The sequence below is a fragment of the Leishmania braziliensis genome, chromosome 5 (genome assembly GCF_000002845.2).
Source record: "Leishmania braziliensis MHOM/BR/75/M2904 complete genome, chromosome 5".
NCBI classification, from domain to species: domain Eukaryota; phylum Euglenozoa; class Kinetoplastea; order Trypanosomatida; family Trypanosomatidae; genus Leishmania; species Leishmania braziliensis.
Genome location: NC_009298.2, coordinates 16,894 through 39,867, shown reverse-complemented (window position 1 = coordinate 39,867; position 22,974 = coordinate 16,894). Strand labels below are relative to the sequence as shown.

The 22,974-nt window shown below is 56.8% G+C and overlaps 8 protein-coding genes across 8 annotated transcripts; all 8 read right to left on the bottom strand.

Moving 5' to 3' along the window:
* Positions 1 to 1,283: 1,283 nt before the first annotated feature.
* On the bottom strand, positions 1,284 to 2,582 carry LBRM_05_0130 (putative protein kinase; the record flags this gene model as incomplete). The annotated part of the gene is made up of 1 exon (XM_001561778.1): positions 1,284 to 2,582. The coding sequence occupies one exon, from the start codon at positions 2,580 to 2,582 to the stop codon at positions 1,284 to 1,286; it is 1,299 nt and encodes a 432-aa protein (XP_001561828.1).
* A 1,811-nt stretch (positions 2,583 to 4,393) lies between these two features.
* Positions 4,394 to 5,410, bottom strand: LBRM_05_0120 (conserved hypothetical protein; the record flags this gene model as incomplete). The annotated part of the gene is made up of 1 exon (XM_001561777.1): positions 4,394 to 5,410. One exon carries the CDS (start codon positions 5,408 to 5,410, stop codon positions 4,394 to 4,396), a length of 1,017 nt encoding a protein of 338 aa, XP_001561827.1.
* Positions 5,411 to 6,404: 994 nt separating this feature from the next.
* LBRM_05_0110 (conserved hypothetical protein) lies at positions 6,405 to 6,776 on the bottom strand (the record flags this gene model as incomplete). The annotated part of the gene is made up of 1 exon (XM_001561776.1): positions 6,405 to 6,776. The coding sequence occupies one exon, from the start codon at positions 6,774 to 6,776 to the stop codon at positions 6,405 to 6,407; it is 372 nt and encodes a 123-aa protein (XP_001561826.1).
* A 3,789-nt stretch (positions 6,777 to 10,565) lies between these two features.
* Positions 10,566 to 12,479, bottom strand: LBRM_05_0100 (putative phosphoprotein phosphatase; the record flags this gene model as incomplete). The annotated part of the gene is made up of 1 exon (XM_001561775.1): positions 10,566 to 12,479. One exon carries the CDS (start codon positions 12,477 to 12,479, stop codon positions 10,566 to 10,568), a length of 1,914 nt encoding a protein of 637 aa, XP_001561825.1.
* Positions 12,480 to 14,357: 1,878 nt separating this feature from the next.
* On the bottom strand, positions 14,358 to 14,894 carry LBRM_05_0090 (putative NUDIX hydrolase dihydroneopterin triphosphate pyrophosphohydrolase/hydrolase; the record flags this gene model as incomplete). The annotated part of the gene is made up of 1 exon (XM_001561774.1): positions 14,358 to 14,894. The coding sequence occupies one exon, from the start codon at positions 14,892 to 14,894 to the stop codon at positions 14,358 to 14,360; it is 537 nt and encodes a 178-aa protein (XP_001561824.1).
* Positions 14,895 to 16,294: 1,400 nt separating this feature from the next.
* Positions 16,295 to 16,903, bottom strand: LBRM_05_0080 (conserved hypothetical protein; the record flags this gene model as incomplete). The annotated part of the gene is made up of 1 exon (XM_001561773.1): positions 16,295 to 16,903. The coding sequence occupies one exon, from the start codon at positions 16,901 to 16,903 to the stop codon at positions 16,295 to 16,297; it is 609 nt and encodes a 202-aa protein (XP_001561823.1).
* Positions 16,904 to 17,843: 940 nt separating this feature from the next.
* LBRM_05_0070 (putative dynein light chain) lies at positions 17,844 to 18,119 on the bottom strand (the record flags this gene model as incomplete). Its single annotated transcript, XM_001561772.1, has 1 exon — positions 17,844 to 18,119. The coding sequence occupies one exon, from the start codon at positions 18,117 to 18,119 to the stop codon at positions 17,844 to 17,846; it is 276 nt and encodes a 91-aa protein (XP_001561822.1).
* Positions 18,120 to 20,232: 2,113 nt separating this feature from the next.
* On the bottom strand, positions 20,233 to 22,734 carry LBRM_05_0060 (putative major vault protein; the record flags this gene model as incomplete). Its single annotated transcript, XM_001561771.1, has 1 exon — positions 20,233 to 22,734. One exon carries the CDS (start codon positions 22,732 to 22,734, stop codon positions 20,233 to 20,235), a length of 2,502 nt encoding a protein of 833 aa, XP_001561821.1.
* Positions 22,735 to 22,974: the final 240 nt, after the last annotated feature.

The following is a 22,974-nucleotide window of genomic DNA, read 5'->3' as shown; positions in this document are numbered from 1 at the left end:
CGCAGCACCATCCAGGGCCTGACCGCCGACATCCGTAGCGGCGCATCGCTCTGACCGCCCTAGGTCGTAGGCGCTGGGCCCTGTCACCGCCAGCAGCGGCTCGGCATCGGCAGGGAGAGGGGCTGCTCGGCCTCCCCACCGAGGGCGAGGGGTGCTGCACTCTGAGGTGCACGCACTGAAGTGTCCCACGCCATCAGGAGAGAGGAGAGGTGAAGCGCAGGAGAGGAAAAGGAGGGACTGTTGAGAACGTCGGCAGCGAAGCAAGAATGCAAGCGAAGGAGCAGCACAGGGAGAGAGAGCGGCAGCTAAGCACACCCCTCTGGTAGCAACTACACTCAGGCGAATGCCGCGCATCTGTTTCTCTTCTCGCATGTCGGCTTGTCTGTCCCTGTGTGGCACAAAGTGGCCTACCCAGCACCCCAGAATCAAGAGAGAGAAAGACAAGCAGCAAACGACACGAAAGATACAGCAGTGAAACAGAAGACGGAAGGTGATCGCTGGCCCCTCGCCACTATAACCTCCCCCCATCTCCGCGTGCGCCGCTTTCTCATGAGTGCTCAACCCCCTCCTAGAGATGCACCTCTCAGCGCACGGCCAAAAACACGCTCACTGAGTACACGACGCTTATCTACCCAGACATCCCCTTGCCCGCACACGCGCAGAGCGGGAAACAGACAGACATAGACGTACATATCCTACGCACAGGTACAACACAGCGCACCTTCAACAAGGGCCAAGAGAGGGGGGACGGAGAGGAGAAGGCGGAGCGGGACACACGCGGCGCGCACAGGAGAGAGGACGGAAACTCTAAAGAGGTCGAACCGGTCGCAGAAAATCATAAATAGCGGCGAACAACAACAGCACAACAATTTAGGGGCACTGAAGAGAGAGAGCGCGAAGGAAAAGCGCACTGTGTACCATCGCACACGTGCGCCACGCTTCCCTCCTCCTTGTGTGCGTGTGGCTTCTCTGAAGTCCAAGTGGGACACCCAAGCAGAGCCTTAAAACATCCGCTACATACCCATGCCTGATGCGATCCTCACCACTTTTTCTCCCCGGATTGCACTTACGCAGTACGAGAGAAGTCTGCGTCAAGTTGAGGACAGTGCCGCGTTTCCCCCCCCCCCCCCCCCCGCCCGCTCCAATTCGCCCACACACACGCACGCACAGAAATACCCACGCGGTGGAAAGCAGTAGCGGTGAAGTGGGAGTAGGAAAGAGAAGGATGTTGCCCATCTCCCCCAACTTTGGAATTCCTCCGTCACCTGGCGACTCCGCGGCCCTCACGCAAAGTCAAAATAACCGGACTCTGCTGTCCGGGAGGCTGTCGTGGTGCTGCTGCCACTCGCGAAAGCCGCCATATTGGTGCCGAATGGGACGCTAACGCACCGGCTGTTCGGCGTACGCAAGCCATTGTGGCTGGCCACTGGACCCGATGTCGTTGTTGTCTCTTCCTCGCTGTAATACATCGCTGCCTCGGTGTCACGCATCGCCTCGAAGGCTTGCGTCATCGCCCCACGCTCACAGATACTCGACTCCAACGGGTTACCTGGTGTCGGCTGTGCCTCTTCCGCTGACATAGGTAGCAAGGAGCTGCCGTAGATCTTAAACCATGGGTACTGCAGTGCCTCCGCCGCTCGTGGTCGGGAGACAGCGTCGAAGTTAAGAAGTGCCCTGTTGAGGTCGATTGCCTCGGCGCTGATGCCGGCCCATCGAGGTCCCTCGAAGCTGAGCGAGTTGCGCATTTCCATCACTAAGTTTGCCTTATTGGCAAAGTTCTTGAAGGGCAGCGCGCCGCTCAGCATAACGTACATGATGACACCTGCAGCGTACACGTCGAGGCGAGAGAGTAACTTCTTTGTCGTGGACAGCTGGGCACTCTGCGTGATGGACTGCACTGTCTCCGGGGCAGCGTACTTGAGCGTGCCGCACGGCGTCGCCAGCATCGGGCTGTCACAGTCCAGTGACTCGACCGACATGTTTGGCAGCGGCATCGACCGCTGACGCTGGAAGTGCGTGGCTAACTCACGCGAGATGCGCGGCCGCTGCCGCTCGCAGCTGCGGACAAGTCCAAAGTCCACGAGAACGACTCGAAACGGAGTCTCCTGCGTTGTAATGATGACGTTCTCGGGCTTGACGTCGCGGTGGACAATGTGAAGTGTGTTGTGCAGGTAGGCGAGCGCGCTTAGCAGCTGCCGCATTACACTCAGCACCATCGCCTCCGTGAACTTCTGCTCCTTGAGGGCCTGGAAGAGCTCCACGCCCTCGACATATTCCGTGACAATGACGACGTAGAGTGGCGTCTGCACACACTCAATAAAGCGCACACAATTTGGATGCGCCGTCTGGCGAAGAGCATGTACCTCGTTGATGACATCACGCACAAGCTTGTCGCTGGAGAGGTTCCGCTTGGCGATCATCTTGAGCGCCACCGTCTCATTCTCCTTAACGACATCGCGATTCATTGTGCTAACAGCCTTGAAGACGGTGGCAAACGTGCCTTCGCCAAGGAAATCGTAGATGTCATCGAGCATGTACAACTCCCCGATGTCCTCGATCAGTGGAAAGGGGAGAGTAGTCATGATGGGCAGAAACGAGAGCAAAACAAGAGCAGACAAGAGATCGAAAGGAATACATAACCATAGGAAACACACACACACACAGCCACATACGCAGCGAGAGCGACACTCAGGCGCAAGCACGTCGAGGCCAGAGAGAGAGAGAGAGAGAATGGTGCGTTGGTAACAGACTGAGAAGGGCAACGACGAGAAGAGAAAACGAATTACCTTTGCAGCTATGGAAGCGCGCTCTCCAGCCAACACAACGGCAGATAGGCGCACAGGCGTACACACGCGCAAAGAGGTGCCCTCGCTGCCTCTCCCTCAGAGGGTGCGATCCGCTCTGCTTTATACGAAGGCCGAAGCAGCCGGGAAACCGTCCACGTGCTCGCCCACCAATACGCCCACCTAAGGTGCCTAGGTGATGGAGAAGAGAGAAGAGACTGAGCAGCACAAGAAGAAGCGTTTGCGCGATGGCAGCGTGGATTGGATATGCGTGCACACAGTTGCTGCGCAAGTCACAGTAACGCCGTCAATCGTATCGGCCGCAACGGCGAGGTGCAGAACAAAATAAAAGGTAAAAATGACACGGCGCCTTGGTCGACTTCGGGATAGAGAGAGAAGGCAGCGCTGAGTAGAGAGAGGAGTGGAGTCCGTGCGTGCGTGTGGGTGTGTGGGTGTCGGTGGAGGGGGGACGATCAGTAACAGCGGCAACACGAGCTCAACAGAAAAACAGCCGAAAAGAAAGGTTCAGAATAGGGAGAACGTGAGCGGATGAAAGGGTAGTGGTGGTGGTAATCGTCGTCGTCGTCACGCTGGATGAGTCGACCGAGTATTCAGAGACGAGTACCAGAGGTAAACCACCGTTGTGTTTGGAGGTATGAAGCGGAACGGTGGAGGAGGGAGAGAAAGTGCGAGAGAGCGAGAAGGGCGTCGCTTGTCGACATGATGTAATGAGGGGAGAGGAGCGAATCAACGAGTAGGTGGTGCAGAGCGCTCGAAAAAAGGGAAGGGTGGTGCAACGAAGCACGAAGAGAAGTACCCGAAGGAGGGGAGCAGAGAGTGGAGGAGTGCGTGCGCGTGCGTACGGGAGAGGGGGAGATGCGAGGGGGGAGGGAAAAGGGAAGGGATGGTGGGGTCAAGGCACGCCTCCTCACCATCACAGCACGTAAACTGAAGAGACAAACTAACGGCGAATGGGGTGTCGCTGCTCTGTGAAGTTGCCGTCGCAGCCCCCCCCCCCCCCCCGTCCTGCAACCTCCACTCCAGAGAGAGGGAAGTGGGGACAGAAGGAGAGCAAATGGGGAAAGCAGCAGGGAGAAGGGGGGCGACATGCAGTGCTCAACCTCAGTGCTAAGCATACATGCATATGTAGGGGCATACGCGTACGCACAGCGGTGTTATCTTGATTTTGGTTTTAAGTGCTAGCTGCGATGGAAATATAGCGCTTGGGCACCACCCAAGACACCGCCATCACCTCTGTCGGCTACCCTTTCCTGTGCTGGTTGAGCAGTGGAACAGTGAGAGGTTGCAGATGCAAGACACTCGCATCAACGACGAGAGATTCATTCACCGTGCGCAACTCAGCGACCAGGGGAAAAAGAGAGGAATGCCATGGAGGTTTTTCTCTGTGTGTGTGTGTGTGAGGAGGGGAGGGGCCCTGAGAAACTACCCCAACTACTGACTTCGGAGTGTGAGGAGTAGCTGGCGAAGGGTGAGGAAAAGAAGAGGACGTCGACGGCATGCAGAACAGAAGATCTCACCGGCTGTGCAAGCAGTGGGCAGTGTACGAAGGGCGGTGAGGGGAGGGGAGCTGGTGAGTGAGCAAAGAGGCGTCAAACGCTGCCTGCCTGCTGTACTACCTTCTCTGCAAAGTCCCGGTAGTACTTGCGGGAGTAGTCATAGGAGGAGAGCAGCCGAGTCGCGTCCGGTGTCGTTGCGCCGCTCTTTGCAGCCGCCAGCGCGATCACCTCCTCGTTACGCTGCTTCGGGAACTCGCGACGGCGCCGCTCTACGCCACTCTCGACGACTTCGACGAGCTCATCATAGGGCAGCCACCGCTGGAATACCTGGGATGGGTTCTTGCGGGTGTATGGCACCACCAGCTTCGCTTCCTCTAGGTGCTCCATCATGAAGGCCGCATAGGGCTCACAATCGGTGAAGAGGACAACACCGCGAGGGTCTGTGGGCCCCTCCCGCACACGCAGCACATGGTGGGCCGCGCAGTAGAAGTCGAAGTGCACAAGACGCCGGTGACTGCCACGCTTGGACCAGAACGGCACCGGCATTGGTACCACCGCCACGTCCGCTGTCTCCGGCTGCAGCACCTGCAGACACGCAAACATCGACTCGCAACGTAGAAAGAAGAGGCGGTTGGCGAACGCCGGGGTGAGCGCTGTGGCAGCCACCATCAATTCCTTCAGCGAGGGGTCCACGACGAGGAAGGAGTGTGCTGTGTCGGCGAGAAGTTGCCGCGTGAGGTATGCAGTGCTTCGGCAGCCGAATACGACAACGCGTCTCTCACCCGCAGCCTGCCAAGGCGCTAAGAGCTGCTCTTGAACCCCAGCGACAGCACCAGATTCAATGAGCTTTGCTCGCAGTGACTGTCGCGCGGCACCGCCGCTTACACACGGCAGTACTGCCATGTTGTACTGGTCGTAGTAGAGGGCGCTTTCCACATCGTAGGTGCTTCTCACCGTGATTGCGCCCCTGGCGTTCGCTGCGACGCCTTCGTCATGATCCCGCAGAAGGCGCTGCAGTGAGTTTCTCTGTCGGGTGCCATCGCCGGCCCCTACGACGGCAAGTCCGACGGCCGCCACTGCCGCCCTCTGTCGTGAGGAGCGGCGCAACATGTATCGAGAGCGACAATACCGAATACAGCTTACACACCCGCGCCAACCTCAAGAGTCTGTCGCAGGGATGAGGGAGAGAGACCACAGAGGGGGGAACGCAGGACTTTAGGAGAAGCTGTAGGAGGATTGGAGAGTAGCGGAAGGAGCAGCACAAGAGCGTCGCACCCCTCTCTCATGAAATCCACTCTCGCTAGTGGAGAATTAGTGTCCCTCTCTCCTCACGCCTGAAACACTGCGGAGCTTTCGTTCTTAACGCTCCTGCAATGGCGGGTTGTTTCACGCTGCTCAGCAGCGCAGAATAAAGAAGTGGCAATGGCACGCGTGCGAGCGACGGGGTAAAGCGCGAAAGAAAAGAAATTTGAGCTCACCCACACCCACACCCACACGCACACGCACACTCCCCGAAGAACGAGCGGCATCCGTGAAAGAGATGGCGAGGTGGGAAAGGGTAGAAGAGAAAGGACAGAGACGCGGGGAAATGAAAGCGGTGACGCACAGAGAGAAGAGAGCAGACGCATGACAGACAGAGGCGTCAGAGGGGATAAGAAGAGTAGGGGGAGCTGAGTACTGATTCCCCCCTTCACGTCCGCTACACAGCACACGGCAGTACAGACTATGGAGACAGAGAAAACGTGGTACTGCGCTGAGACGAAACACACACCTTCTCGAATGCGCACATGTGAGCGATTGCATCAGCCTCCTTCATTGCTTGTTTTTTTTTTTTACGTGATTGCGCTTGAGTGAAGATGCCTTCACTCCACCTTCCCTTCTTGTATAGCGCCGCGCGTTCTGAGGAAGGCGGTGTAGAGCGAAGAGGGTCGGTGCGTCTCCTCCATTGGGCTGTCCCACCATTGCTCTCAACGTCTGCTGTTTGCCGTGCCCATGACGGTCGCAGCGGCATCGAGCACGCCCAGTACATGCCGGTGGAGTATGAGAGAACTGCCAGGCCCCGTCCTCTGGCACGCTTTCGAAGGGCTTGGCGCGTGTGTCGCTTCTACTGGCACTGAAAGGGATCGCTGATTGGATGCAGACGGCTACGTGCCCACTGCTGCACCTCTGCGGCGCTAGACGCAGCAGCAACATGCGTCGCGTGCTTCAGTTGCAGCTGAGAGCCACGATTGAAGCGGGCACGGTAGTAGCGGCTAGCGTACTGAGCATCATGTTGAAGCTGCTTCGCCTCATCACAGGCGGTGGGGAGGTGCTTCAGCAGTAATCCTACTTCATCTACCCGGCTAAGCTCTGACTTAGGTGGGGTGATGCCTTCAATTATGAATCGTGCCGTGGGGACGGCAGGGACAGTGATGGGCTGGTGGTCGAACGGGGTATTGAGCAGGAACTGTAGGCACAGCAGCCGACACGTCTGCATGGCGGACGTGTCGGCCCAAAAGGCCGTTGGATGTTGTCGTTTCTCCGTCTCTGTGGTCCCTCTACTCGTCCCACACACGCGCGTGGCCGGATGGAATGGGGGGAGGGGAGAGGGGCAGCCGAAGAGCACTGAGGTAGTTAAGTTTCACAAAACACGCACCGGGCCACTGCTGCTGCGTATATATATATATGTGTGTGTGTGTGGGTGTGTGGACGTGCGTGAGAGGAAGAAAGGATGAGGCATGGACAGGCTGAGAGGGACTGGAGAACGTATCGCAGCGACGCCGACAGTGGCAGTGGAAGAGAGTTTAGGCCATACTCTCTGTGTCATTCTCTACAACGCAGTCTCTTCGTTAAATCAGCTGCATTGGCGTCGTTAGTTGTGTCAGAAGTGGCACGACTGGACTTCTTCGCGAAGTCCGTGAAGCGCACATGCGCACTCGCTGACCGCAATGCGAACGATGCCATGCACACGCGTCTTTCAGCGCACGACAAAGTACGCACGCAGGGGGGGAGTCTGATTGACTTTTTCATACTCGGTGCTTCACTATGGGTCACTTCTAGCATGGCTCTTGGTGCGAGTGGTTGACAGAGAAGCGGCGTTGAGTTTTGGCACCACTCCCGCAGTCCTCTCCTTTCCGATGCCACTTGTGCACTCACTGCAGTGCGCGTCTCTCTCGCTCTGACTATGTATGCGTGAGTGTAAGACCCTACGACTCTTGGGCTTTTAAGATCTGCGAGGAATTGCTTGACATTGTCGGCGTCGACTGTCGTTCTCCCCCCCCCCCTGACACGGATCCATGTGCACACGTAATACAGTGCCTCTACTGTTTACCTCCCTCACAATGCTTTCGCTCTCTTCTTTGACTGAACGACAGGGCGTTGACCGAGAAAAGCATCAGCCATGCGAAGCACCAACGCACGGGCAGAGAAACACAGAGCCACACACACACAGAGGGAGAGGGGGAAGGAAGAAAGCGTCGCGGGGATGACCAGAAGAAGAAACATTATCAAGGGAAGAAAGGGGCAGAAACACGCAGGTCCACAACATGCATGAAAAGAGTTGGAGAGCACACAAAGGAAAACAAAGAGCGCGAGCCTTGACAGACGCCCCCTTCGAGTAGACACAGGCGCCAGTCCACGTTGTGCCATCGCGACTGCAGCCTCCCGTCCACTCCACTCCCTCGCACGACCTGCTGGTACAGGGAGAATGAAAGAGAAGGACAAGTAGGGGAGAACAGAACATCATCCGCCGCAGAAGCTGCACGTAATGGAAGAGAAGCACATAACAGTGGCGAGGGGGGGGGCGGGGGAAGGAGGGAGGCTGAGGATTTACACAAGAGGTACGCGCCTCTGACTGCACCCTTCCCCGGCCCCGCTTCGTGCCTTTACCCATACGCACACACATTCCTTAGTCCTTTTCCTCAGCCATGATTGTGTTTCTTGCGCCTTTATGAAAGCGCCACGCATTGTCCCTCTCCCTCAGAGATCACAACACTCACACATCTCTGCATTGAGGGGCGCACTTCTCGCACGGGCAATCGAGACGAGGAAAAAAAGCTACGACAGCGCTATGGGTACACGCGGCAGTGGACAGCATAGAAGGACGATGAAGCGGGTGGGGGAGAGGGAGAGGGGTACTGGGAGGCAGTAGACAAGATGAAACACACACACAGGCACAACTCAGGCGGACGCTCACGTGCAGGACATCTGACGCGCCTCAGCGGATATGGGAATACAAAGGCGCACAGATGAAGTGCAGCACGGCAGGACTCGCATCAAGGGGAGCTAAAAAGAAAAGAGAGAAAACACTACAAAGGAGAGAGAAAGAACGCAACTACAGCTCAATATGTCGACGCCCCCTAACGCACCTCCAAACAACCGTGATTGCCACCACCACTACAAAGCTGCACATTCTATCTAGCGACGACGACGACGACACGTCCGCAGCTCATTTTACGCAAACGAAGAAGAACAGAAAAAAATACACACGATTGAATAGATGCCCTGCACGTAAGAAGCAAACGACGCAACGCTCGTAGGCGTGCGTCTCCGCTTGAGTTCCTCCTCTTTGACTCGTGCTTTATTGCTTGGTGCCGGTTCTGAGAATGTCTTCACTCTCTGTGTGCTCTTCTCTGCCTCTTCCCTCAGGTAGCGTGGTGCATTCTCTTCTCCCTTCACTCGACTCCGCAGCGTCCGCTGGCTTCGTCCGCGGTAGGGAAGGGGAGATTTGGGGTGCTTTGCAGCATACGAGTGCCCTCCATCCATCCGAGGGAGAAGAATGGGGTGTGAAGAAACCAAAAGGAGGTGGCACACACACATGCAACACTCATAGGGCGAAGGACACACGCTTCCACGCAGAAGGCCCTCCTAGATACCCTCCCCACTTGGCGTCACCTCCAGCACCCTCTCTTCCCTCATCACACAAAAACTTATGCACACTTCAGACTCGCCAGCTGACGCAGCGTCACCAAGAGGACATGGGAAAGAGGTGAGGAGTGGAGGCGAGCCAAGAAGAGAAGCTCATCAATCCGAAAACAGAGACAAGCCCCGCCCACCAATGGAGAACACAACGAAACGAGAAGAAGAGGACTGAGAAGAGCCATGATCGAGCAGTCAGCGGCCCTTTCCTCTGCCCAGCGCGTCCCATCCTCTGTCATGCAACAAGAGCTAAGCACCACCCCGCCTGTCACAGGCCCCATCGCGTGGTGGGGGAAGCAGCCGTGGACACACGGGGCGGCACTGCGCACTCAGCCACCAGAGCACCGCCCCTGCGTCAGACTCTACCCACCCACCCCACCGCTTCGCAGGTCGCCCCACAGCAGCTTCCGCTATGCCGGTCGCCACGTGGTGCATCCCTCAGCGTGGTGCAGGCTCCCCAGCAGTAGGCAGCCAGGACCGGGTGAGACACATTCCAGTCACGCTGACACTCGGCTCATCCTACGGGCGACACAGCCGTCTTCACTGCCGCAGGTCGACCCGACGCAGCACCATCCAGGGCCTGACCGCCGACATCCGTAGCGGCGCATCGCTCTGACCGCCCTAGGTCGTAGGCGCTGGGCCCTGTCACCGCCAGCAGCGGCTCGGCATCGGCAGGGAGAGGGGCTGCTCGGCCTCCCCACCGAGGGCGAGGGGTGCTGCACTCTGAGGTGCACGCACTGGAGTGTCCCACGCCATCAGGAGGGAACAACTACTGCGCAAAAAAAAAAGAAGAAGCGCGTGCCATCCGGTCGTGGAAAAGGTGGGCTGTGAGCGACGGAGGCAGAGGCCGGCAGAGTGGGACGTCCAGGCCGAGTTAGGCACGTAAGCAGCAGAAGAGCAACGAAAGAGAGAGAGAAAAAAAATAAAGAACCACAACAGCCAATGACGATGGGCAGTGCAGCAACCGGTGAGGGGCGAAGAAAGCCACAGCGAAATCAGAAGCGCAGCACACATACATACACACACACATGCATTGACGAGTGAAAGAACGCAACAAGAGGCAGGCGAGAAAAGAGCAGAGGACGAAACGGATGGTGGCGGTACCCCTTGTGAGCGCCCCGGCTAAATCCGCGTGGGTGCCGAGGCGGGGAAGGGGAGGAGCGGCCGTAGGTGTGCCGGTGTGTGCAGAAGTGCAAACGTGCAGAGAAAGATTCTTGAGTGGTGACCATGCCGCTGTCTTTCTTAGCCGCCACCTCAGTGCGCATCCTCCACAACTTCCCACGCCACAGGCACAGGAGAAACCGCGCACACTCCACACGGTCTCTCTTTTTCCTCCTGTGGCTCTGTGCTGGAGCTGATGAGAGCGGCCTCACTGTGGCTTCTTCATGCGTACGACAAAGCCAGGCGCGCTCTTGGACAGCGTGCGCGGTGACACCGGGCCCTTTGTGTCTCTCTGCACCTCCTGCCGCTGCGGCTTCTTGATGGCCATGCGCATCTTTCCATTCGCCACGAAAATGCAGCCCGCACCGTTCTGGTGCCCGGCGTAGTCAGAGGTGGAGAAGATAGTGACAACGCGAGCATTGTCGGACAGCCGTAGCCCATCCGCCTTCTCCTGATGTGCACGGAAAATGTACTGGTAGTTGTACCGCTCACAGAACATGTCCACTGCACGGGAGCCGAAGGTCTTGATATCCGGACCGCGGGGGTTGGGGCCGAAGCCGTAGCGATCCAGCTGCTGGTCCGGCGGCGCAGGGTCGGACCAGAGCAGGTCGTTCACCATCATGCGCTGCGCCACATTGGTGGGGTCGGCGCACTGCACCACCGGAATGCGCGGGAAGTTCGGGTCGGACAGAATCTCGAGGCGTTTGTCTTCGCCACCCGAGTATTGAGGCAGACCACCGTGGACGCAGAAGATCTTCTTGTCAATGTCGGCGATCACTGGCAGGTACTGGAACACTTCGTTGACTGCCACCCAGACGTCCATGCCACGGTCACGGCCGAACTTGTCGAGGCATTGGTACTTGAAAGAGCTGTACCCGTATACATCCATGTCCCCGTTCACCTCGGGTGACTCGTGGTTGCCGCGAAGCAGCGTCACCTTGGAGGGATTGATCACTTTCAAGGCGAAGAGGTACATGACGCACTCCAGGGAAAAGACGCCACGGTCGACGTAGTCGCCAAGGAATAGAAGGTTCTGCATAGTGTACTTGAGCATCACGTCGTCAAAGGCGATCACCTTTTCCAGGAAGTAGCCCATGTCTGCAAAATTTCCATGGATGTCACCAAAGACCGTAATGGGCGACTTGAGGTGCACAAACAGCGGCTCCTTCGCCACCACCTCGCGGCACATGCCGCACACGGAGATAACCAGCTTGCAGAACTCCGGCAGATTGTCGTAGGTGAAACTGTTGTGCGACGGGTTAGCGGCGCGACGGATCATGTCGATCAGCCGTGTCGGGTCAACTGGTGGCTGTGTCGGCGAGTTCATGTAGTTACGCATATCCTGCAGCTGCATCATTGTGCTGTGGCTCGCCACCGCCTCGTCACCGGCGCGGGAGCGCGTGTTCGGTGCGCAACCGGCGCGTGGTGTGTCCGGCTCGGCTACACCCTTCGGACCCACCGCGTTCTGGAAGAGGTCCACAATGGTGACCGTCTGCGGCAGACTGACGTAGTCATCTTCACACAGAAGCACATTCTGGGAAAAGACGTACTTGTCCGGCAGCTGCGGGGCGCTAGAGATGGCTTGTTCATCACGGCGGCGATCCTCACGGCGGCGACTGTGGAAGGCCGGTTCGGCTAATATGACGGACTCCAGCATGTGCATGCGCTCCTCCATGCGGTAAATGGTGGAGGTAATATCCGACAGCAAGTCCGGCGACACGCGAGAGAGCCACGAGCTGCACTCCGTAGCCGACAGCTTAGCATTGCTGATGCAGTCATAGTTGGTGTTGTTCCGGCCAGCGCGGATTTCATCAGTAGTGAGGAGATCCAGCTCGACCGACCAGTCTGGTTTCAGGTTCTTGATGCGGCCCACTTTGTACAGTGCCCGTCCATCCACCGAGTCCTCCACGCGGCAGCGGACAAAGAAGCCGGACACCATCGGGAAAAGCTTGGCGCGAATTTTGTGGTGCCACTCAGAGAGCTTCTCACGGTTGATCGTGACACCCTGAATGGTCTCCAGCGAGATAGAAGACTCTGTGCGCAGCGCAACGGCGTGGTGGTGACCGCCAGGCGTCTCGATCGGCGCCTGCTGCGGGGACGGGGGGACACTAGGAGGGTCCATGATGGTAGAGGGCAACGGGCGTGCACCAGAAAAGAGGAGAGCGCCGCGCTTCTCAGTTGCAGGGATGTTGACGAAGGGGAAAGGAGGGAGATGCGACGGATACTAAACCACTAGAATAGAAAGGAGGTGAAGGCTGTGGCAAGGCGGGAGTTCTCTTCAGGGCTTCCTTCTTCACGTCGACTAGCAGCCGTCCCAGCAGTTCAACCGCAAAGTAAATGCCGTCAATGAGACGTTGGCTCTAGCAAAGACGATGCGAGCGACAGTAGCTGATATGCAACGCAAAAAAAAAAAACTATAAATCAGCTTAAAGTCCAGCCCGGGAGGGGGAATGTGTTGGTGATGGATGCGCAACCAAACTAAAAGGAGTACGGCTCCCCCAAAGGAAAAAAGCAAAAAGGGGTGCGTAAAGGTAAAAAAGAAAAAACGTCAAAACCCGAACGGGAAAGTGAAGCGGGCGCGCCTGTGGAGCGTATCAAAACAATGCGGCGCTGCGTTTCCCCAGTAGACAGAGAAGGATGAGAGAAGGTGCGTGAGCTCCTGCGTTGCTCTTTTCTTTCTCTCTTCTTTTCTGGAGCTCTGGACGGTGGCGGTGTATCAATGAACGATGCCTCTGTGGGAGAGGTGGATCGTCGGGGTGGAGGGGTAGAAAAGAGCGATGTGCGGTGCGCTACTTGTATGCGATGTGCACGGGCTATCAGGGGTGATGTATCTTGCAGGTATGGCCCTTTCCCAGTGAGAGCGACAGGCAACCAAATAATTGAAAACAAAAGCGTATAGTGCTGCGACTGAGAAGGGCGTGTAGCGTTGAGTGGGTCAAGGCAGAGGTAGTGAAGATGAAAGGCAATAGAAAGGATGGGGTCGGTGATCGTGTGTGTGTGTGTGTAGAGGTTGTCTCTTCGTTGAGAGTACACTGTGTCCCACAACCGAGCAGTGATGGGCCGCGATAGGCAATGAACACACGGTGTACTCTGTTTGAGAGACAAGCGAACGAGATGTGGCCAAATCTACGGGGGGGAGGAGGAGAGAGCAGCCACGGAGGAGCAAAACGCGGAAAAGGGGGGGCCTCTAAAAGAACGAGGAAGGAGAAGGAGAGATGAAAGCTGCCGTTTGCAGGAGGAGAACGCGCCGGGGGTAGGAAAATGGGAGACGATTAGCCACGTAAAGGTTGAACCACACATACATACACACAGTGATGTACGTACGTGAATGGAGGTGCGCCATTATGTGTTTGAGTGCGTGGGCGCGCATGAGAGGCGGCGAATAGGAGCGTGTAAGCACACAGTGGAAAACATCAAGAGGGACATAAAGAGGAGTGGAGAAGAGGGCGCATGTAGGGGTGGAAAGAAAAAGAAAAACATTCGGGAGAAGAGGCACCGCCAGAGCGCCATGCAACCGTCGTTGTCACCCTCCAGTGCATAGAGGCATTTTGACAGCAGGGAGACGAGTTCCTCCTCCTCCACCGTTGGAGTGAAGAAAGGAAGCATGGCAGTGCCATGATAGAAGCTCCTCAAAAACACTCAGGCGTAAGCCGATCCGCAGCACACGGCGATGCTCCTTCCCCCTTTATTTCCACGCTCAGGTGTGCACGACGACGCACGTGGGTATATCTATGTATGGTTGTCAAGTGAGGGGAGGGGGGAGCATCGCCTTTATGCGTTCTCAGTTGTTGTATTCCGCAAGACTTTCGTGTCCTTCACCTTTCTTTTGAAAGGCCACCTTCCCTATACTCTCCAGTAGTCCACAAAGGGAGAGGGAAGACGAGTGTCGCCTGAGGAAGGGGGGGAGGGTGTGCCACCTCAGCAGCCACACAATACAAGCCAGGTCCATACCTCTGGCAACCTCTTGCGAAGCCAGTCTTGTTTCTCTACTTTTCTCGTACTAGCACTTGGCCGCCTCCTTAGGCTCACCGAGAAGGTTTTTCTCCAAGAAGGCGCGAGCGATTCCTGGCGCCACCTCCCCAACGGCTTTGAAAATATGCACCTTCTCCGGTAACGCCTTGCCGATAAGCTGCTCGATCGGCATCCACTCCACCTTCCGGAATTCCTGTAAGGCGTGTAACTCTGGAGGAGGAATAAGCACCATTTTCGCTATGTTTTCAGACGCCGTGAAGAACAGGAGAATACGCTGCTTTTGGCCGACGTAGCCAAAGCGGCGGAGGTTGGCGTTGGGGGCGAGGGTGTAAGCAAAGTTCATCGGATCCCCGTTCGGCGGTGGGATCTCCTGAACAAAAGTCACGTCCGACGGCTTGAGCCCGATCTCCTCCTCCACTTCTCTCAGCGCAGCCAGTGTGATGTCCATATCGCAGGCCTCAATGCCACCCTGCACACACTGGAAGTGGTTCGTCTTCATACGCTGGCATCCGAGAAACTCCACCTTCTCATTGAAGATGAAAACACAGACGTTGGGGCGATACATGGCTGGGCAGAGAGGGGTGGGAGGGGGTGGGCGGATAAGAGCAGAAGCAGGAAGGAGAAAGGGCAGGGATGAAAGGAAGGAGGTGCTACAAGGGGCCTGGGGTGTGCTCACGAGCGATCCTGTAATGAGGGCAAACAGTAAGATGACGCCAAACAGGAAGCAGTCGTGGCAAAAGGGAAAAAGGGTTAAGTCGATGGTCGAGAATCGGCGAAGCAGCAGTGGTGGTGGTAGTGGGAGGGAAAAAAGAGGAGGTGGAGGTGAAAGGACGGCTCAAGCGCGTCTATTATGCGGGGTGTGAGGGTCCTCTATAGTGCAGCAGTCGCATCAGTAGTAGAGAATACCAGCTGTGTGTATGTGTGGGTCTGTGCCAGAGTAAGTGATACGGTGCTTTGGGGGAATGAAAACACGCAGTGCCAGACGGTGCACAGACGTGAAACGCAGAGGCGTGAGTACCGAAGAAAGACGGGGAATGGGGGGGAGTGCAAAACAGCAAGGCAACTTTCGGTGTCGCGCTATCAAACGATGGAAGGCCACGACACGCATCATGTGCAACAGCCGTTTTGCCATCCGTGGGGATTCATCCACAGCGAGCGTGTACCAGAGGAGATCAGGGGAGGAAAAAAGCGGCTCACCGTAACGGCCCGTACAGATGCAGACAGTTCATCAAGCGATAGTGACGGAGCATTCGAGAGAAGCCAAGGAGCAGATCGAAGACATACGGCTATGTTTGTGCGTTCGGTACCGGTCGCCCTGTCAAGTGCGTGAATGAACCATGAGCAGCCATTCAACTGCAGAGATGCTGGCGTACGTGCAGAACGAAGTGGTGAGAAGGCAACAGTGGAGTCGCTCGCCTTTCTTTGCCTAAAAAAAGAGCGGCGTGCACTCAGTCACCAAAAAAGCCGTTCGTGTGCACACGCACTGAGCGGCCACTTGCAGTAATACGGGGGGGGGGGCGGGGGGTCAAAAGAATGGCGGTAGCAAAGACATGACCCATACGCCAGTGCCTGCATGTGGTGCAGGCCTACACACACCCCTCGCGGTGTGGCTTTTCGTTTTTATGTGTTCTTTTTCTTTGCGTGTGTACCCCTTAAACTTTAAGCAGCGTGCACGCGCACACAGGGAGATCGACAGTGCAACAGAGCTGCCGCATGCGCCGTTCGCATCAAGGTTACACGTAGTCACGTCTTTCTCTCTGTTCGTCCACCTCCTCGCTTTCTCCTTTACTTCCTTCCTGCGCTCTACAGCACTGAAAGACATCTGACGCGCACAAAGCGGGAAAGAGGGCGGACGAAAAAGGGAGTAGATAGAGCAAAGCGCAACGACAGGAAGAGGAAACCAGCGCAAGCATAGAGACAAGCGCAAAGAGACGCAGGTACGCATCCCACTACACGTAGACAGCTTCAGTACTGCTGCGGTTGGCGTAACGCCGCCAAGAAAACCTCCTTCGACACCACTTGTTTCTTCTCCATCACCTTGTCAGACGTCAACCTCATCTCCTCGGCCTCTAGAGCGGTGCTCGCCTTGCGGGACTGCGCGAGTGAGTTGAACAGCTGCACCACACCCATGGTGGCAACAGAGCGGAGGCGATACTCGTAGTCGTGGCGATTCTGATGAGGCAACAACCGACCGTGGCTCTGACTCTTGACGGCCTGGTGCAAGATCTTCAGACCGACTGCCTCTGCCGTGCTTCGTTGCACCGGCGCATCCTTCTCTGGCACCACACGCTCACGCTTTCGCTTCCCTACTACCTCTAGTGCAGCTTTGCCGACCTGGACCTTCGCTGCAGAGAGAGGGATCGCTGCCTTGCTTGTTTTTGAGCCACTAATGCTAGCGCGTGCGGCACTGCCGCGACTGGTGAGCTCAGCAATTCGACTCTGCAGAGTGTCCTGTGCTAACTTGGGGCTGCGCTTGACGAGAGAGACGACCTTCTTGCCCTTGGCTCGTTTGGCGGCTTTGCTTTTTTTCGTCTTTGAAAGCTTTCCGACATCACCGCGGAACTTGCCTGCCATTATGTGCACTCCTTGAACGCGTGCGTCTGGGTTTAGGTGGTTGCTCAGCTACGTGCTGGGCTCAGGCAAGAGGCGCGTGTTCTAGGGGTTGTGAAGGCGTGCGTGTGTGGGGGGGGGGGGGCGGGAAGCGATGGGTAAAGGAGAAAAAATGTGAATGAGAGAAGACTAGAGTGGTGATTACGATAGAGAAAAAAAACACTGAGTCGACGCCAAAAACCGGCACTCGCGACAAACGCGAAGAGGAGGGCTGCGCGGCGAACAGCGCGAGGAGGCACCCAATGGAGGGCAACAACACTCCCAAAGAGTCGCAGCAGGAATGCGACTTCGCTGCAGCGCTAGGTTAAGCAGAACAGTGTCGCCACCACTCCGGCACCGGACGCTTTTTACGCAGCTCACTGTCATGTGGTTCCCGGCGCGAAGGCGGCGAATACCATTGTCGAGCCACTAGGCCACTGACGACAAGAAGAACATGCCTCGCGTTGGTGCCTAGCAACGTGCACACCCTCACAGTCCCTACAGCGGATGTGCCGGATGCAACCGGTCAATGACTCAGTGCCTCCTCTCTTTCTTCTGTCCTCTTGTATTGCACGCATTGGCGCCTGGACAAGCCCTGCTTTCTTTTTTATCCATCTACAAGCAGAAGAGCCGCTGAGATGGTGATTACGGAAGAGGTCGAAGGAGGAGAACACCATATCGTATCCCACAGAGAGAGAGAGAGAGATCTAGAAAAGGGTATCAACAGCTAGTGTAGCATCTCTCGTCATCACCCCTTCGCCGTTTTGTTTTGCTTCACCGCTTCACGTCGCTGCATAAAACTTTTGTATACATCTATCTTCACTTGTACGCCCTGGCCTGATCGTCGCCGCCGCCGTCATTGCCGCTGAGAAGAGCTGCTGAATGGAAATACTTGAAAACAGCGGAGGCAGAGAGGGGCACACCCTTAGCTCACTGTTTTCCACAGCAGGATGGAAATCGGCCCCCACGTTATGTAAATGTAGCCCTTCATTTCATGGGTGACAAAGGAGCCAAAGTTCTTCCCTACGACGCAGTGCCACACGCCTTTGTACTTCTTCACAAATTCGCGCTTGATGTGGGTCGCAACAGCGTTCTCGAGGGATTCCGTCTCGAATGCCTTGATGATGACATCTTGCGCCTCTTGGATCATATCCTTAGGCATGTCCGCATTGTAGGACATCTCCGAATACTTTAGCACCATGATGACGTGATGAAGCTGGGGCCACAGCATTCAAAGCTTATACAGCACTACCGAGGGGCGAAGGAGGTGCGAGGGCAGCGGTGTCTGCTTCGTAGCAAGCTGTGGCGCTCTCAAATCAGAAAAGCTCTGCTCTGCGCAAAATACACCCACTTGAGGGGAAAAAAACACAGAGGAGACTCACTGCCAGAACCAATGGAGGCTCTGTCGTAGCACGGTGGCGTGAGCAGCAGCAGCCACAAATCCACAAAGAACCACCGAACCTAGCGCCTCTTTTGTTTGCTTGCTTCGGCAATGCAGTTGTTGTGAAAACACGCTGCGGCTCCGGCTGCCTCTTCAATAACGCTCTCTTTTCGTGCTGCTCTTCCCGCTATCACAGCCGCCGCCAGAGACATGAGCGACAAGAAGAAGGAAGAAAAGAGTGGGGAAAAAAAGAGAGAAGTCCGCGGGTGGGGTGGGATGGGGAGGGGGGGGCACAATCATCAAGTATAGGGCACGAGGAAATACCCCGTCTTATGGTCACCACTCAGCTCCTGCAAGGATTCACGAGCCATAGAACATTCGAGCGGCACACATGGATGAATGAATAGGTGGATGTGCCTCGGCTTCTTTGTGTGTGGCTCCATGCTATAAGCACCCCACCATTACCCATAAGCGCCGTCGGCAATACGACAGGACTACAGACGCTGTTTCATGTCCACAGTACTTTTCTTTCAGCGTGTCCCATCCTCTGTCATGCAACAAGAGCTAAGCACCACCCCGCCTGTCACAGGCCCCATCGCGTGGTGGGGGAAGCAGCCGTGGACACACGGGGCGGCACTGCGTACTCAGCCACCAGAGCACCGCCCCTGCGTCAGACTCTACCCACCCACCCCACCGCTTCGCAGGTCGCCCCACAGCAGCTTCCGCTATGCCGGTCACCACGTGGTGCATTCTTCAGCGTGGTGCAGGCTCCCCAGCAGTAGGCAGCCAGGACCGGGTGAGACACATTCCAGTCACGCTGACACTCGGCTCATCCTACGGGCGACACAGCCGTCTTCACTGCCGCAGGTCGACCCGACGCAGCACCATCCAGGGCCTGACCGCCGACATCCGTAGCGGCGCATCGCTCTGACCGCCCTAGGTCGTAGGCGCTGGGCCCTGTCACCGCCAGCAGCGGCTCGGCATCGGCAGGGAGAGGGGCTGCTCGGCCTCCCCACCGAGGGCGAGGGGTGCTGCACTCTGAGGTGCACGCACTGAAGTGTCCCACGCCATCAGGAGAGAGGAGAGGTGAAGCGCAGGAGAGGAAAAGGGTTTGCAAAACTGTACTGCCGTGCAAGGATGTGCACAGAGATATGCATAAGCAGAAGGTTTCCTGTCCAGCGCGGTAGTGGCAGCAGATGCGCGCTACAGTGATCAGCCGGAATTCGCTTTTGAACTGGTGCTGATGCCACCAGTAAGGAGCACGCCTCAGTGTTGAGGTACAGCCACATAGACACACCCGAAGGGGCTTCATAGACGCATGTGTGTAACGGATCAGAAAGCTGTGCCTGCGTGCCTCTCTACCAACACCGCAGTGTCTGATACACGCCAAGCAGCGGGAGATAAAAAAGCGGGTGGAGAAGACATGAGCAGTTTATGGACTAAGAAGGAAAGAGAACGAGAGTAGGAAAGAGGGGTAGAGCCCGCCCCCTCCCCTTGCCACACACACATAAGGGAAAGCAACAACATGCCGAAAAGTGATCAGCGCTGAGGGGAAAAGACAAAAAGTGGCCGTGACGCAGCACAAACCGAGGCGATAAGAAAATAAAAAAGGAAACTCCGCGCACAATGGCTAACGTGCTTTGCGTGCGGTGGGTGCGTGTGTTCCTCTCCGCTCTACCCTCTTTGCGTAACGGCTCCAATCGGTTCTGAATAAACGAGCAAATAACAGCGAGCGCATCGCCCACAACAGTCGTCCTCATGAAAGAGAAAGGAGGAAGCTTTGGGGACCAAAAGCTAACGATAACACGCGTGTGTAAGAGCACACGCCACCCAGCCCCCTAACAATGACAGCGGAAAGGTCTGCCAAGTACATCCACGCGTGGCTGCACAAGCGTAGGAAAACGTAGTGATGCGCGTTGCAGTGCCAACCGCATTACTTCTTTGGCTCGCCAATCATTCCGTGCGCTGCGTCAAACAAATTCACTGGACTGTTTCCGTCAGTGATAAGGTAGCCCTTTAGGCCGAGGCTACCCAGCAGCTTCACCTGTGCCTCGGGACCTGCGCGGGCAATGGCAACCAGTGTGTCACGACCAATGGCGTCAACCATGCGTCTCACCTTCTCTGCCTCCGCCTCGGCTGCCGCTCGTGCCTTGGCGACGTCTATCTCATTCTGCCGTTGCGTGTACTCTAGCTCCAGTGCTTGTCGCTGCTGCAGCTTCTGCAGCTCTGCCTCAGCGGAGATGCGGTACGCTTTGGCTCGCATCTCCGCCTGCTGCATCTCAGACTGCACCTCAATTAGCAGCGCTTCGGCGCGCGCCTTTGCCTCTGCGATGGACTGCCCGCTCGCCTGCACTGCCTCGCTCTTTGCCTGCAGCTCCAGCCACTTTGTCCTCGCGTTCTCCACTTCTATCTTGTCGATGAGTTTTTGGCGCTCCAGATGCCCTTTGGCCTCCTGGTTCTTCAGCTCGTTGCCGTGACGTGCAGCCGCCTCTTGCGACTTGGTGGTAATTTCAATCGCAAGCTGCACAGATTTCTGCAAGCTGTCGCGCGTCTTCTCGTCCGTTGGTTCTGCCGACTGCACGTCAATGTTCGTCACGACAAAGTCATTTGCATTGAAGCGCAGATTCTTCTTCGCCTCGCCAACCTCGTCGACGCCAAAGACAGCAATGCGGATGATTTTGGCAGAGTTTCTGTGGAAGGAGTCGAAGTCCTCTGCGGCGACGGCACCACGCACTCGGCTGGCGATGGTCTTGCAGCAATCGCCGATGAAGTCTGGCACCGAGAACGTCCTCTGACTAGGGTTGGCGCGGTCGATGTCAAAGTACCAGTTGTACGAGAGTCGGAGGCGTAGGCGAGCGTGGTCCGACGTTTCCACGACGATGGTGTCGCTGGAGAAGCGTGGCCCGAGAAAGAGCTGAAGCGACTGCATCGAGTTCGGCACCTTCGGCGTGCCACCGCTGAGTGACAGTACGGTGAACTCCTCATGTGGGGCCAGCATCACAAGGCTCGGGCCCAGCACAATGCGAGGCTTCTTCGTGCGGTAGTCGTAGATCTGCACTGCAGCGTTGTGTTGCACGTTGAAGCGGACAATACGGTACTTTTCGCGGCGGCTGACAAAGCCGGCGTTGCGCTCGCACGTTTTTATGCTACCGTTTGGAGACTCGAGGAGCTCCTCGATAGCGAGCGGCAGGTGCTTCTCCCACAGCACCTCATTGCTATCCAGCATGTAAGGCTTCCCAATGACGGCACGCACTTCGCCCGTTGTCGTATTCATTACGTAAATACCCTCGTTCCTGTCAAGCGCCATCACACGGCGGTGCTCCAGCAGCTTCACTTCGTTGGCAGGGATGTACTCGCAAGGGCCGCGCACCATCCATCGGCTGCCTGGTTGATGCTTCCCACCTCCGTCATGGTACTCACACACCGCTTCCAGCAGCAACGCCTCTTCCTTTCCGACAACGAGCACCTGCTCGACGCCGCGCGGCATCGTTTCCTCTGGCTGCAGGAAAAAGGTGCACTCGCCACGACGCACAAGCGTCTCGCCAAAGCGGTTGTGCCCGGTGGCGTCGACTGGATGGTGAATTATCACGTACTCCTTCGCGTTGAGTGAGACAGCGGCGACTTCCGCCACCTTAGTTTCGTAGGCATCAACGATATGCACTGGTGCATCCTTCAATGTCACCTGCCACTGCTCCCCGGCCCGTCGCGCCTTCCCGTACACGTCGGTGAAGCTGCGCACTGCGCTCAGGCGGAGTGCCTTCAGCTCGCTGAGCATGGTACCCTGTATCAAGGATACAACCGTCTCCTCGACGGAGGGGAGATACGCACCCAACGTGCGCACCAGCCACTTTTCCCCCGCCACCCGAAGCACTCCGCGTCGATCGGTGAAGTTGACGTTGGCTTGCAGCAGCAAGGCGGTGTTTGGATAAATGACAGTTGCCTTGACCTCCTCCACCACCGCCACTTCAACTCGCGGGATGTACGATTGAGGCCCAGCCACCATCCACTCTGTACCAGCCACGACAAGCCTTTCCGCGTCTTTGAAGTCGCGAACGCACCGCACGTGGAGACCGGTGTTGGGTGGAATCACCTGCAGCTTCCGCACACTCTGCTCCTCCTTACTGTCCAGTTCTTCGCCGGGGTACAGAGGAAAAGGCTCGCCTTCAAAGCGGATCTCGGCGTCGCCGAGTCGCAGCTTCACCTGCCCTGACGACTCCAACACCACCTCCCCCGCCTCATTTCGCACGCACGGATTCTTGACAACACAGTAGTGACGCGGGGGGACAGACACGCACGGGCGTGGGTCAAAGAGGCATGTCTCGTGCTCCTGCCGTGTGTAGACGACAGGGCCAGAAATGGTGCGAGTGACGTTTGTATTGTTGTCCAAGATGTGGATGTAGTAGTACCGCTTGATGCGAATGACGGAATCGGTCATGGTGCCCTGTTGAGAAATGGACAAGCCGCTAAGGAGAGGAGATGCACGAAAGAAGGCGTGTGAACAAGTGAGAGTGATTGGCCGTGAAAAACACGCTCGCTAGAGTTGTACTGCAGAGGTAAGGTGGGCAACGGCTCTGCTGCTGTGCTCTGCTGAGTTGTTGTGCTGTATGCTGGTTATGGTCTTCTTCTTTTCGTGCTCTTGAGGGCAGCTATGACGCCACTTGTTGCCGACTAATAG